Genomic DNA, 15,219 nt, shown 5'->3' with positions numbered 1-15,219 from the left:
TTTGTGTGTGTATGCTTTTCAGGCATGGAAATTTTGGGAAATCTTTGCAAAGCAGAGGATAATGGTGTTTTGATTTGTGAATATGTCGATCAGGACTCATACAGAGAGATCATTTGTCATCTCACTTTACCTGATGTGCTGCTCGTAATCTCAACACTTGAGGTGCTATATATGCTCACAGAAATGGGAGATGTAGCTTGCACAAAAATTGCAAAAGTAGAAAAGAGCATAGGTAAGACTAAACCACAAAAAGCATTTAAGTTATTTTCTTTATTAAGGAAAAAATATTTAATGTGGTTGCTGTAAAAAATCACAATTGATATTTGGGGTTTACTGTTTATTTTGAGGAGTCATTACCCTTTCAGACACGCTTGTTTGTGTTATACTTTCTGCCTATTTTAGATAAGCAAGAAACTTCTATTATGTAGAGACCAGGATGCATGTGGCTATCAGTAATCTTTACTTCTTCTCTCTATTTCTATTACTATATATTAAATTTGAAATCAACAAGATGGCTATGTCTGACTCTGGGGGGCAGGTCCATCTGTTTCAAGTGGTCAGCTGCTACTATTAAGCAACTAAAGCTGAGTGGAACAAGCTTCCTTCTCTTCCTAGAAATGCTAGTAGTGGTATTATCCTCAAAATCAATGAACTCACCTTCTTAGTGGGTCGTCAGTTTTAAACACACTTACTAAAACATGTCATGTTAACATTTTACTCAGTGATTCAGATGATTTCTTTCTTTGGTATAAATATTAAAATCAGAGTTAATAAAGATTTGGCTTGAAAAGTATTATTGTTGAGAAATTAAGATGTACTTTCCATATCAGTGGTTCCTAAATCTGACTACACATCAGAATCACTTGGGAAGTTTTTTAAAAATGAAGATACCTAACAGCCACTCCAGAGCTTCTAAATCAGTCTTCAGAGATTGAGCCTAAAAATCTTTTTTAAGGATCCACAGATAATTCTGATGTACAATGATTCACAGACTGGCATTTGAGAAGCAGCGTTTTATATATGTATAGCATGTGTTTTTCAGCGATGTCATTGTTTTACAGTATTATTGACTAATAACTGTTGGTTTTTATTTTAGACATGTTAGTGTGTCTGGTTTCCATGGATATTCAGATGTTTGGCCCCGATGCACTGGCTGCAGTAAAACTCGTAGAACATCCAAGTTCCAGTCATCAAATTTTATCTGAAATTAGGCCACAAGCTGTAGAGCAAGTCCAAACCCAGACCCATGTAGCATCTGCCCCAGGTTAGTGTTTTTGTATAATCTTTTTCAGTGTGGTTATTGGTATGTCAGATTTAATACTACAGATAAATTTAAATATGCAGTACAGGGAACTGATATTTTACAGTAGAGTAGGCTAAATGAGAATTGAGTATGTACTTTACTTTCTTAGCTACTATACGTTCCAGGAGGAGCAGGATCAACGTGAGCACAGAGGAGGAATAGTATAATAGAGAAATGAGGCTGAGAAGGATTTAGAGCAGTGTGAGGGGCTAGATATTGTTCACAACTGTGAGAGTATTAAGTGCCCTAATGGGTTTGTGATTTCAGTCGTTGGAAATTGATAGACCAGGAATTGGTTAATCATATGCTGCCTTATAATTCTCTCAGGTGGTCATCAGAATACATAAGTATAATACCCCTATTATTTCTAAATCTTGGACCAAGCACCACAGAATCGGTAGGATCAGACATGTGTGCATGTGTATACAAATGCTAATACATGTGTATATACCTGTACTTGTGCACCCTTCCTAGGATCCCATGGGTCAATTCTATTTAATTCAAATATCTTTAATTAGAATTCAGACCTGTCCTTCAGCTGTTGGACTTCTTTCTCCTGGCTCATTATGAGTTATGATTTTTATATTTTAGCACTCTCAGCCTTTTTGTTCTCCACCTTCATTTGTCCTAACAAAAACAATCCATCTTTCACCTCACCTGCTCTCTTACCATTCCCAAGACATTTCTCTTTCCTTGTTTTTTAATGGAGGATGCTCACTTTCTCAGTTGATCTTAACACTTTGTAGTTACTCTGGGAGCTGTGTGGCATGAATTTCTTCAGCTTCTTCCCCCTTCCCTTACAAACTTATTAGCATCTGAACTCATTCTCCTTCAACTTCCCCTTGTGTCAGGAAGAGATGTTAACTACTTCTGAATCTGTACTCTGAATATCAGTCTTTCCCAGCTACTCATTCCCATATCTTAAACCTCTTTTTCTTTACTTGCTTCTTCAGCCTAGAAATACATTTAGATCTTTCTCAACCTCTCCCACTATCCTTAAAACAAAAATCTCATTATCCTTAATCTTTAACTACCACATTCATTTAATCACCAAATCTTGTTGAGTCTTCCTAAATACTCTGTCTGGCCTTTTTGATTGCCAGTACTTATGCCTCAATTCAGACTCTCGTCATCTCTCTCCAGCTGTCTTGTTCTCCTCTCATTTAATATTATGAAAATTGTATACTCTATTTACACAAAATATGTAATATGTATCACATATCTCATTGATTTCCATTATGTCTTTCTGCAGTATATGGTAGAGTTGTATCGTATGTGCATTTAACTTACTTGAATTCAACTAACAGAACTGGACAGTAATAGAAAGCATGAAATAAGTAGGTAATTTTGACTGCTGATCTATTCAGTGAGCTTTCACCCATAGGCAATAGATGTTAAAGAGCCCAATACATATTGGAGAATCGATGATCAGAAATTAATAGTTTCTCAACCTTGAAAAGGAAATGAAACAGTTCATACTGCCAGTTAAGTGGGTAATGGAGGTATGCTTTTACTCTTAAAGGAGAAACTTTTGAATTAATTTAAAAGATTAAGTTAATTGAGGGCCATAGAGAAACTGTGTTCAACAAAGAGTGGAATTAATAGATTATCAGTGAGACATTGAACTATAATGGGTCATTTGAAGAATATTCAAAGGTACTTTTGACGAAAACTACTATTTTTTGCCTTATTGCTGACCTGTGACCTTAACAAATGAACCCATCCCCCAAACTAAGAGTTGATCCTCATTGGCAAATGGATAAAATTAAATATTGAGAGTTGTGGCTTGCTTGCGTAGTAGTAAGTCATTGATAGAGGTTTGAATAGGCCTCTAAGAACCTAAAAGAGTTCATTTTTGAGCTGGTGAGCACTTTATTACTTGCTCATCATGAATGACAACTCTGAATTGTTTGATTAGTTAACACTTATAGTTTGGCTTTTCCCCCCATAGTTTGTTTAATACTGCTTTCTAATGAAATGGTCATCTTCAAACTTTTTGCTCACTTCTGCTCATCACTATGAAAACTTGCATGACCTTTCACCCATTTTTAGGTTGACATCTAAATTTCTTTATCATAATTTAAATAGGTGCAAATAATATGTTTTTGTGTATATTAAATTGATATTTTAAAATAAAAGTTACAACACTTTTTGTATCCAGTGGAATATTGATGCTTACCACCATCCATTTAAAAAATAACACAAACTCGTAATATTAGAAATTTTATACTATCCCTCTTTCTCCTTGAACTCATATCCACCACCCTATCAATGCTTACATAGACATTTTAATTTAAACTTTTTCAGGCTTCTGTTATAAAGCTCTAAGTGTTTAAAAATTTATTTTATTGTTACAAGTTTTAGTAATAAATAGTACATAAATCAATAGTAAATATATTACAGATTTTTGTAAATAATTATTAAATAAAAGATACAATTATTGGAAGTACATCTCTTAATGAGATAGACAAGACATTTTTCCCCTTGTTCTCTGGAAAGTATTACTCTAGTGTGTCTCTGAATGAATATTTTTTATTGCTAGAATAAAATTGGGTTCAGCATTAATTTTATCTCTGTTTTTCCTTTTTATAGATTTAAGTTGGAAATCTAGTTCACATCAATAAATAGATGAGGGTAGAACTTAAAATTCTTTAAATTTCTTCATAATTATCTAAAAATGATTAAAATTATATTTAATGATCTTCTGACAATTTGAGTTCTCCTTTGTTTTGGTTGAAATCAAAGAATTAACAGTACTTGACTTGTAAAATTATTTGTTGCCCAGTCATTATAGATACTTATTTTTAAGTTTATTGAAAATACATCAAAAAGATATTAACAAGATATGACTGTAAATTATAAGTTGCTACTCTTTTACTTGGATGTACCTTGTTTAACCTAATATATTGAGGAAGTGTTAGCACAGTGGTTCTCAAACTTTACGGTGCATCGGAGTCACCCAGTGGGCTTAAGTGCTGATTTCTGGGCTCCATACCCTGAATTTCTGATTCAGGTGGATCGGAGAATTTTCATTTCTAACAAGTTCCCATGAGATGCTGATGCTTCAGGTCAGGACACTATACTTTGAGGACCACTGGGTTAGGAAAATTTACATAGTGTTCATTTCAAGACTACAGTGTTTTTTGATAAAGTGCTTTTTATCATGTGCATGAATACATTTTTATCAAAGTCTTGGCACTGGAGATCTACCTCATTCAATTATGAAAAATGTCTGCCACATAATCTAACTGTTAAAGTTAGTCTTTATTATCAAAAGTGTCTTGCCTCAATTTGTTATTTAGAAAAAGTCCAACCTTATTTTTCAATCCAAGAAAACATGTTACTTTGTGTTCCTATGATACCTTCCTTATTTCAGAATTCTGAGATAGTTAAACTTGTCATGAGTTTGTCATGTGAATGAAATAAAATGCCACCACCTTCAATATTACTTTAAAATATTCTGAATGCTTTACTTACACCAGATTGTCTCAAAAGTAATGCACTCTTTGATAGTAATTGAGGGATAGAGGAGGAAAGGACATTAAGCAAAAATTGTCATCACTTTATAATATATCTGAATTCAGAACACACCAAAGGGCCAGAATACCCAATTTCTAATGCCCTACATTGCCCTTAACTATAATATATAAAACACTGGGATAGACCAGAAGCCCTACCCTAATATCTTGGTTTAAAGAAGTTTTGTGGACACTAATATTTCCACTTCTCCCTTTGGTATTCCAGAGGTTTTTACACCATCATCATCATCATTGTAGCTAACATAGTAGCACTTACTATGTGCCAGGCATTGTTTTAAGTGACTTACATATAAACTCCTCTAATCCTCATGACGATCTGTGAGGTCAATGTATTGTTACTTTTCCCCATTTTATAGTCAGAGAAGTTAGGTAGCTTTCCCAGCTAGTGAGTGATGGAACTTTAGAGCCAGTCTCTCTGGCTCCAGAGTCATGCATTTAACTGTATCTTACAGTGCTCTAAAGGATGGGTGAGAGTTAAGACTTCCTATTCCAAGGTGGTTAAAGAGCAGTCATCAAAGAGGAGGTCATGTTTTCAGGCAAAGCAGTTTTAGGAGGGAATATATACAAAACTTTGAGTATCTGAACATTGATTCCTCTTAAAGTATAAGTGCCTTTGTATCCTTTGGAATGTCTTCATGTATCCTGAGGACAGTGCTTTTCATTTTGTAGCCACTTTTATAGTAATTATACATTTCCGGTTTATGCTTTTAATTGAGGCTGTATCATTCTTCTTTATGCATTGTTTATAAAGTTTCTCATAATTTCAACATAGTTTCTAATGTTTCCTGCAATTGGTTGTTAATTGATTCAGATTTCAGTCAGAGTAGGGTATACTCTCAGAGTATAATTGATGAAGAAAAGGGAAGAAGATTTCTACATAGGTTTAGGCTGTAGAAGGGTATTTTCTGTAACAGTGTCATCAAGTTAGAGAAGAAAAACGATAGGCTGGGGTTGCCCAAGGAAAATAATTTTGGTTCTAATTATTATGTTCTGTTAAGAAGCAGAATATCACAATATGGCTTCTGAAATGTGACAGACCTGAATTCAAATTCAGCACCCCTAAAAGAAGGCTTTCCAGCTACACCCTATCTCCAGCTCTGCTATTTCCATCACATGTTCCTTTGTGAACTTAATTTCTGAGCTTTAATTTTTTCATTTGCAAAATGGGGACAGTTAAATTTAGAACTATATATAAGATTAAAACAAATCACATAAATATAAATGGCTTAATACAGAATAAATATTTACAACTGGCCGGCTGCTGTTAGCTGTATCCCAGTGGAAGCCTGGGGTCTCATCAGACAAAGGTCACGATTGCTTCAGATCATTCACAGATTGGGCCGAGCTGTGGGGCTCCTCTAGTTCCAGTAATTTAGAAATTCATTTGTTTTTTTTGAGGGTTCTGAGAAGTTTTGCTAAAATGTCACCTGAAAAAAAGTAGGTACATTTTGTAGGTTTAAAAAGTATAAATTAATAATGCTGAGTCAATGGTGAAACAGTATAATTTTTATCTATAAATATGTAAGATTCATATTTTATTTTAAACTTATTGTAATATGACTAAGTTTATATTATCTCGTATTTTTCTTGTTTTCATTAGTTCCAACATAGAAGTTAGCTGTTTGTTCATCATATCCAGAAATTTTATATATGCCACTTATAGAGTTAATGTTAATCTTTTAAATTCAGAAGTGAAATTATTTGTGACGCAATCTGCTTCTGTAACTAAACTGAGAGATGCTTATTTATTGATGTGTTGTGCTGTGTGACCTTCGCCTAGTTATTTTAATCACTTTGAGTCTCAGGTTCCCACCTCACAGAATTAAGAAAGATAATATAGATAAAGTTAAAACTCAGTGTCTGACGGTGGGAAAAATAGAGTTTATATTAGTGAAATAATCCATATTATTGTTATTATTCAAATGATTGCGAGGTTAAAAAAATAGTTTGTATGAAGCATCTAAGATAGTGCCTGGTATAATATGTGCTCCATTATAAGTTTCTTTCTCAAATTTGTATATTTTCAGTATGTTTATACACCTTTTTAAAAGGTATTCATTGTCAGTATTAATTGGTTCAGTATCCATGAACTAAGTATGGCATATAGTTTTAAAAAATGATGTAGCTAATGTATTTTTTTCTTTAGCTTCCAGAGCAGTTGTAGCACAGCATGTTGCTCCACCTCCAGGAATAGTGGAAATAGATAGTGAGAAGTTTGCTTGTCAGTGGTAAGTGGTTTATTTCTATTAAGGCTTTATCCTTGGGAAGAATAAAGCAAATGAGAAAAGGAAATGTATTTCAGCAGTCATCCAGAATGTTTTAGTCTGTATTTCTTTTTAGTTAGGTAGGATATCATTTATACAAAGAAAGGGCAATGTAAAATCACTTCACCTGTATTTTGGAATAGTTTGAAAAAAAAATATTTATCAGAATTTTCAGAGTTAAAATAGTCTTTGACTAGAATTTCATTAAATTATACCACTCCTTTTCAAGTAAAATTTGTGTTAAAAAGTTATCATTGGCTTTGTAGAAAATAAGGTTTCACAGATTATAGAATTTTTTTTCTTAAATTAACGTTTTATTAAAACTGAATTGGACTGACTTTAAGAAAATAGAACCAGATTTTGTTGTTAAATGTCCCTCTTTTTGAGCAAAAGCAAAGCTTCTCATTCATTGCTAGTTAATTTTTCCTTTTTGTGAGTAGTAAGGGGTAACTAATCAAATAATAGAATAGCCAGTATGTCTACATTGAAATAATCAACTTGAAAATAATATTTTCTTGAGAAGACTGACTGGTCACATCTCAGCCACTTTCTGAAAATAATAAATGTAGACTTGGTTAGAACCATTTCATTTTTTCATGGCTAGTTGCCTCTACATTGTTTATGAATTTCAACTTTAATTCTTTAGAAGATTAACAGATTGAAATGTAAGATCACTTTTCAATGATGTATTACTTTAAAAAATTTCTTCCTTTGATCCCTTTTCCCCCATTCTCTAACATTATTTTTCTCCCATTCCATGCTCCTGTCACTCTGTGTTCCATATTTTTGGTGCTTTGTTATCTGTGTTCCTATGACTATTTTCTCTACTTTTCCACTTTGCTTAAATCAGGTTTATGGTAATATCTCTAATTATTTGCTTTTTCCTCATGTTCTACATTGTTACACCTTGACCCTTTATGTATGATGAATCTTATCCAGTAATATTTGGAAATATTTATCTTCTATATTGAAACCAAAACAAGTTTTTTGTGTCTGGTCTTTTTGAAAGCTTAGTACTCAAAGGGTTATGAAAGTTGGAAAAAATATGTACCACATCCAACGTAAAATGTGTGTGTGTTATAGACTTGGTCTTATAAATCCCTGTTGCATAGTTCTGCCATTTCTAGGGAGGAGGAGGAGAGAAGCATTTTAAACTATTTTATCATAATTATCATTTGATTCAGTTAATAAGAAACATCTGTAGGTTGGCCTGTCATGTATATGGTGAGTCCTATAAGGATAACTAGGCCTCCAATCCCAATTTATAGGTGAAGTCACTTTATGACAAAGACAAACTGAAGTTTGAATTACCTTGTAATTGATTAGGAATAGAGTCTCTGAAGGGGAAGGGGAGTGTGCGGCATGGGAAGTATCATTGTTTTAGGAAGCAGTTAAAAGCTTTGGGAGAGTTTTTTCTGAAGAAATTTAATCCAAGAGCAACAGAAGTTTAACTTTAAGTTCAGTTTTTCCTCCATTTGTCACATCGCCAACAACTCTTAATTGGGAACTTCTGTTATATTTTGATTATTACAAGACGGGAACCTGAGTATTCACTGAATAAAATTTGTTGTAGTATATTTGTTGCCAGCAGACCAACCCTGCTGATGTATTCACATCCCGGTTTTTATATTTGTTGATGATTTTTTTATACTAAAATAAGTATGATTAAGTAGTTAATCTCTTTTTACTTTATTTACTCTGTCTAAAACCTAGAATGTATTTTTGTTAATAATATATGAGACAGTGAAATTTGATTAATAGACATAATTATTAGTTTATAACGCATTGCCTTCAAATGGTTTTGTATATTTAAGTATGGACTCTCCTATAGTATATTGCATAATGCCATATATTTTTCTCCTCTTTTAGGTTAAATGCTCACTTTGAAGTAAATCCAGATTGTTCTGTCTCTCGAGCAGAAATGTATTCTGAGTACCTATCAACTTGCAGTAAATTGGCTCGTGGTGGAATCCTAACGTCAACTGGATTTTATAAATGTCTTAGGTAGGATTTATATTTCATAACTTTAAATAAAGTCAATTTTCATCATTTACAACACCCCTTGCTCTTTAGGGAACACACCAGCTATCTACCTAGTTTTAAATATCTCTACTACTTGAAATTTTGTATGGTTAGATTGTAGTATGATGGAAGTTTAACTACAAGGGAATTTTGGAAATCACATCTGGTGTTTGTGTTTAACCATTACTAGGCTTATCAAAGAAAGAAAAGGAAGAAACTACGTTTACTTTTTTTCCACCTACTTTTACGCATTAAAGACATGGCTTTCACCCTTTTAAATCTTGACTAATGGTCTATCACTAAACTATGTCCTCAAATATCATGGCTTTTTTAATATATATAAATTTATTTATTTATTTATCTTTTTATTTTTGGCTGCATTGGGTCTTCGCTGTTGTGCATGGGCTTTCTTTAGTTGTGGCGAGTGGGGGCTACTCTTCGTTGCGATGGCTTCTCTTGTTGCGGAGCACAGTTTTCAGGCGTGCGGGCTTCATTAGTTGTGACACGTAGGCTCAGTAGTTGTGGCTCACGGGCTTCAGAGCACAGGCTCAGCAGTTGTGGCGTACAGGCTTAGTTGCTCTGCGGCATGTGGGATCTTCCTGGACCCATGTCCCCTGCATTGGCAGGCGGATTCCTAACCACTGCACCACCAGGGAAGTCCCATGGCATTTTGATATTTTGCAAAGTTCATGAAATAGGCATTGCCTAGATGCAGCTTTTTTGTTAATTACAGTAGAATTGTTTTAAAGCCAACAGTGTTAATAAATAATGATTTTTAAAATTGGAGAATTGACCTTTTATATTTAATTCCTTGCTTCCCACCCTTGCAGAATATAACTGTATGATTCATACTGGTTCATACATAAGTAGCAGTGAATATGCTGCTGCCATTCGTGTAGCAGTTAAAAGTTAGTGTTTTTTGTTAATGTGCTAGTTATTAAAACTGAGTATGTGTGTACTTTACAGAACGGTCTTTCCAAATCATACAGTGAAGAGAGTGGAGGATTCCAGTAACAATGGGCAGGCACATATTCATGTAGTAGGAGTAAAAAGGAGGGCTATCCCACTTCCCATTCAGATGTACTATCAGCAGCAACCTGTTTCTACTCCCGTTGTTCGTGTTGATTCTGTTCCTGATGTATCTCCAAGTCCTTCACCCGCAGGTATTAATTTTTATTGTGTTTTAAATATTACCGATTTAATAAGAAGACTAAATGAAAGCTTATATACCTTTAAGATGTATAACTTTTCCTTGTTTTTCCGGTAACATTTTATTTCTCGTTCTATTATTTTATCAGATTCATATGATGCAAAGTTGTTAATTTCTTAAGACTATTTTCTCTCAAATTGAGTAAAATCATTTCTACATGCAGCTTTTCAATCATTTCATTATGAATTTTGACTTTTCCCTATATTTTCAGGAATCCCTCACGGACCACAAACTGTAGGAAACCATTTTCAGAGGACTCCTGTTACCAACCAATCTTCAAGTTTGACTGCAACACAAATGTCTTTTCCAGTACAAGGTGTTCATACCGTGGCACAGACTGTTTCAAGAATTCCACCAAATCCTTCAGTTCATACCCACCAGCAGCAAAATGCTCCGGTGACTGTCATTCAAAATAAAGCTCCAATTCCTTGTGAAGTCGTTAAGGCTACAGTAATCCAGAATTCTATACCCCAGACAGCAGTTCCTGTTAGTATTGCTGTGGGAGGAGGAGCTGCTCAGAGTTCTGTGGTTCAGAATCCTAGCACAGGGCCCCAGCCTGTTACAGTTGTGAATTCCCAGACACTGCTTCACCATCCACCTGTAATCCCACAACAGTCTCCATTGCACACAGTGGTACCGGGACAGATACCTTCCGGCACACCTGTTACGGTAATTCAACAAGGTGTCCCACAGAGTCACATATTTGGCAGAGTACAGAACATGCCAGCGTGTACTTCTGCAGTTTCACAGGGTCAGCAGTTAATCACCACATCGCCCCAACCCGTGCAGACTTCGTCCCAGCAGACGTCAGCTGGTGGTCAGCCACAGGACACTGTTCTCATAGCACCCCCACAGTATGTAACGACTTCTGCGTCCAACATTGTCTCGGCAACTTCAGTACAGAATTTTCAGGTAGCTACAGGACAAATGGTTACCATTGCTGGTGTCCCGAGTCCACAGCCCTCAAGGGTAGGGTTTCAGAACATTGCACCCAAACCTCTCCCTTCTCAGCAAGTTTCATCAACGGTGGTCCAACAGCCTATTCAACAACCACAGCAGCCAACCCAACAAAGTGTAGTGATTGTAAGCCAGCCAGCTCAACAAGGTCAAACTTATGCACCAGCCATTCACCAAATTGTTCTTGCTAATCCAGCAGCTCTTCCAGCTGGTCAGGCAGTTCAGCTAGCTGGACAACCAAACATTACTCCTTCTTCCTCACCATCACCTGTCCCGGCTACTAATAGCCAGGTCCCTACTGCCATGTCATCTTCTTCCACCCCTCAGTCACAGGGACCACCTCCTACTGTCAGTCAAATGCTATCTGTGAAAAGGCAGCAACAGCAGCAGCATTCACCAGCACCCCCACCACAACAGGTACAAGTACAAGTTCAACAGCCACAACAAGTACAAATGCAAGTTCAACCACAGCAAACAAATGCAGGAGTTGGTCAGCCTGCTTCTGGTGAGTCGAGTCTGATAAAACAGTTGCTGCTTCCAAAGCGTGGTCCTTCAACTCCGGGTGGTAAGCTTATTCTCCCAGCTCCACAGATTCCTCCCCCTAATAATGCAAGAGCTCCTAGCCCTCAGGTGGTATACCAGGTGGCCAATAATCAAGCAGCAGGTTTTGGAGTGCAGGGGCAAACTCCAGCTCAGCAGCTATTGGTTGGGCAGCAAAATGTTCAGTTGGTCCAAAGTGCGATGCCACCTACAGGGGGAGTGCAAACCGTGCCCATCTCGAACTTACAAATATTGCCAGGTCCGCTGATCTCAAATAGCCCAGCAACCATTTTCCAAGGGACTTCTGGCAACCAGGTAACCATAACAGTTGTGCCAAATACAAGTTTTGCAACTGCAACTGTGAGTCAGGGAAATGCAACTCAGCTCATTGCTCCAGCAGGAATTACCATGAGCGGGACCCAGGCAGGAGTTGGACTTCAGGTGCAAACGCTTCCAGCCTCTCAAGCATCTCCAGCTGGACAATCATCTTGTACTACTGCTACTCCCCCATTCAAAGGTGATAAAATAATTTGCCAAAAGGAAGAGGAAGCAAAAGAAGCAACAGGTTTACATGTTCATGAACGTAAAATTGAAGTCATGGAGAACCCATCCTGCAGACGAGGAACCACGAACACCAGCAATGGGGACACGAAGGAAAATGAAATGCAGGTGGGAAGTCTTTTAAATGGGAGAAAGTACAGTGACTCAAGTCTACCTCCTTCAAACTCAGGGAAAATTCAAAGTGAGGCTAATCAGTGCTCACTAATCAGTAATGGGCCATCATTAGAATTAGGTGAGAATGGAGCATCTGGAAAACAGAACTCAGAACAAATGGACATGCAGGATATTAAAAGTGATTTGAAAAAACCTCTAGTTAATGGAATCTGTGATTTTGATAAAGGAGATGGTTCTCATTTAAGCAAAAACATTCCAAATCACAAAACTTCCAATCATGTAGGAAATGGTGAGATATCTCCAATGGAACCACAAGGGACTTTCGATGCCACTCAGCAAGATACTGCCAAAGGTGATCAACTAGAAAGAATTTCTAATGGACCTGTATTAACTTTGGGTGGTTCGCCATCTGTGAGCAGTATACAGGAGGCTTCAAATGTGGCAACACAGCAATTTAGTGGTACTGATTTGCCTAATGGACCTCTAGCTTCAAGTTTGAGTTCAGATGTGCCTCAGCAACGCCCAAGTGTAGTTGTCTCACCACATTCTACAACCTCTGTTATACAGGGGCATCAAATCATAGCCGTTCCCCACTCAGGATCAAGAGTGTCCCATTTTCCTGCCCTGTCATCTGACGTTCGGTCTACAAATGGCACAGCAGAATGCAAAACTGTGAAGAGGCCAGCAGAGGATAATGATAGGGAAACAGTCACAGGAATTCCAAATAAAGTGGGAGTTAGAATTGTTACAATCAGTGACCCCAACAATGCTGGCTGCAGTGCAACAATGGTTGCCGTGCCAGCAGGAGCAGATCCAAGCACTGTAGCTAAAGTAGCAATAGAAAGTGCTGTTCAGCAAAAGCAGCAGCACCCACCAACCTACGTACAGAATGTGGTCCCACAGGTGAGTCATTCTCCTATCACATTTCTCTTACAGAAATCCTGATGTGTAAATATGATTTTAGGGGGAAATGCACTGTTTTTCCATGTTTTACCTTGAAAAGTTAATTGGGTCGGCTCATCAATGTACTTAAGCTGTCGTGCTCTTTTATTTTTCTCTGTTTTTTGTAATATTAAACAGTTTTCAGTTGTTAACTTTAACACATGGTTTAAAGCATCTTTCTATTTTGTTATAGACCCAAAGTAGTAATTTTGTAGACCCAAGATAGAGAAGCACTTCTAATCTAATGTCTTTGGGGGAATTTTTAAAACGTAACTTAGTCTCCTACGTTAGGGGGGTGCAGGGTTGCCAAGGGTTCTCCAAAAGGGGATTTCTGTATTTGATTTTGACATGAGTGTATTTTTGTGCCTCCTTTCACAGTACTTTTGTAAAAAAGGTGAATTCCATAAGAATTTTATCAAGTGTGTTCTTGTTATATCTATGTATTGAATTAGTTGCCTTTATTCTTTAAAAAGGTTTATTTCTTATAATTTCAATTTGTTTCAGCTATTCCAGTATTTTAAATTTTGCGTCTCTTATTCCTTTGCTCTACTGTCATGTTTCTGCTATTCCCTTTTTAATATATACTATCCCGTCTCTGCATGCCTTAGTAAATAAAAGTGTTTTCTTGAATCAGTGCTACTGAATTGAGGGTCCAATCAGCCTGTAAAGATTTTAAAGACAATCTTGTATGCTGTTTCCTGGATTACTACTTCTTCGTTCTCTCTCCTAATTACTACATAACCAGAACCTTCTGTGACTGTTGCCAACTCTGCTAGCATTCTTCTGGCTTGGGTTTCTTCTCTGTGCTTATGATGATAACAGCAGATTGTTGGTATTGGTACCAAATCTAGATGGCAAAGCAGGGGTGGTGGGGGGGAGCAAAATGGAAGATGAAAAAACGAAGAATCCCTTGCTTTAGAGCACGTCATTCACTAATATGCGTCTTTCTTCATGTGAATGGATAAAGCTGCTCTGGGGGCAGAATGAGGTTTTTAATTCATATGTTAGTATTACTTAGATCTATTTCAAGCTACCTAAATAGGTTGAGTATTCTTTAGTGGGTATTATGTACATGGCGATAATTAATAAGGAGTTTTGGTGGAAAATACTAAATCATTTTTACTCAAACTTTTACAAGTTAAGTTTTTCATTTATTAAGCACACTAAAAAAGTTCTTTTTAATAATGAAGTGTCTAACGTAATAGTAAGCGTTCAACACATTGTTTTAATTTTATATTTAATAATTTCCCAATTCATCTTGATTATGTGTTTGACTTTTTTTTCCTTTTAGATTCCTTTATAATCCTAAAGAGTTATAGTAGACCAAGGCAAATTAGAGAAAACCTCTATTACTATGGAATTGTTTCATCCACCCTCATTTTTTGTGTCAACCTTCCAGTGTGGTTATATTCAATAATGATACCTAAATAACAAAAAATGAACAACAGTACTGGCTAAGACTAGGACCTGTGTTAGGAATTTTGCACTAAAGCATTTTGTTATTTGATCCTGAAAGAAAGTCTATTAGGTAAAAATTATAATTTCATTTTAGAGATGAGGCCCTCCAGTGCTAAATAACTTGCCCACGGTTACCAGCTAATATGAGGTAGTACCAGGACTGAAACCTGGGTGTGTGTCTGAAACCAAAACTCATGCTATTAACCCATTTCTCCGCTTTTCTAAAAGATTTCTTTGTAAAGTCCTAGATATCCCTTTTGTATGTAACATATTGATTATTTTAACTACTAGGTTATAGGATGTGAGTAC

At 36.2% G+C, this 15,219-nt stretch overlaps 1 protein-coding gene across 1 annotated transcript in view; it reads left to right on the top strand.

Moving 5' to 3' along the window:
* Positions 1–15,219, top strand: part of ARID2 (AT-rich interaction domain 2) — a 169,178-nt gene that overhangs the window by 114,546 nt on the left and 39,413 nt on the right. Inside the window, exons 10-15 of the mRNA XM_061205258.1 lie at positions 23–232; positions 1,097–1,264; positions 6,989–7,070; positions 8,976–9,110; positions 10,095–10,291; positions 10,550–13,413. Coding sequence (XP_061061241.1) covers positions 23–232; positions 1,097–1,264; positions 6,989–7,070; positions 8,976–9,110; positions 10,095–10,291; positions 10,550–13,413 — 3,656 coding nt within the window. The remainder of the gene's footprint in view (positions 1–22; positions 233–1,096; positions 1,265–6,988; positions 7,071–8,975; positions 9,111–10,094; positions 10,292–10,549; positions 13,414–15,219) is intronic.

This window comes from Eubalaena glacialis, chromosome 11 (genome assembly GCF_028564815.1).
Source record: "Eubalaena glacialis isolate mEubGla1 chromosome 11, mEubGla1.1.hap2.+ XY, whole genome shotgun sequence".
Classification (NCBI taxonomy): Eukaryota; Metazoa; Chordata; class Mammalia; order Artiodactyla; family Balaenidae; genus Eubalaena; species Eubalaena glacialis.
This window is presented reverse-complemented; position numbering and strand designations above follow the sequence as displayed.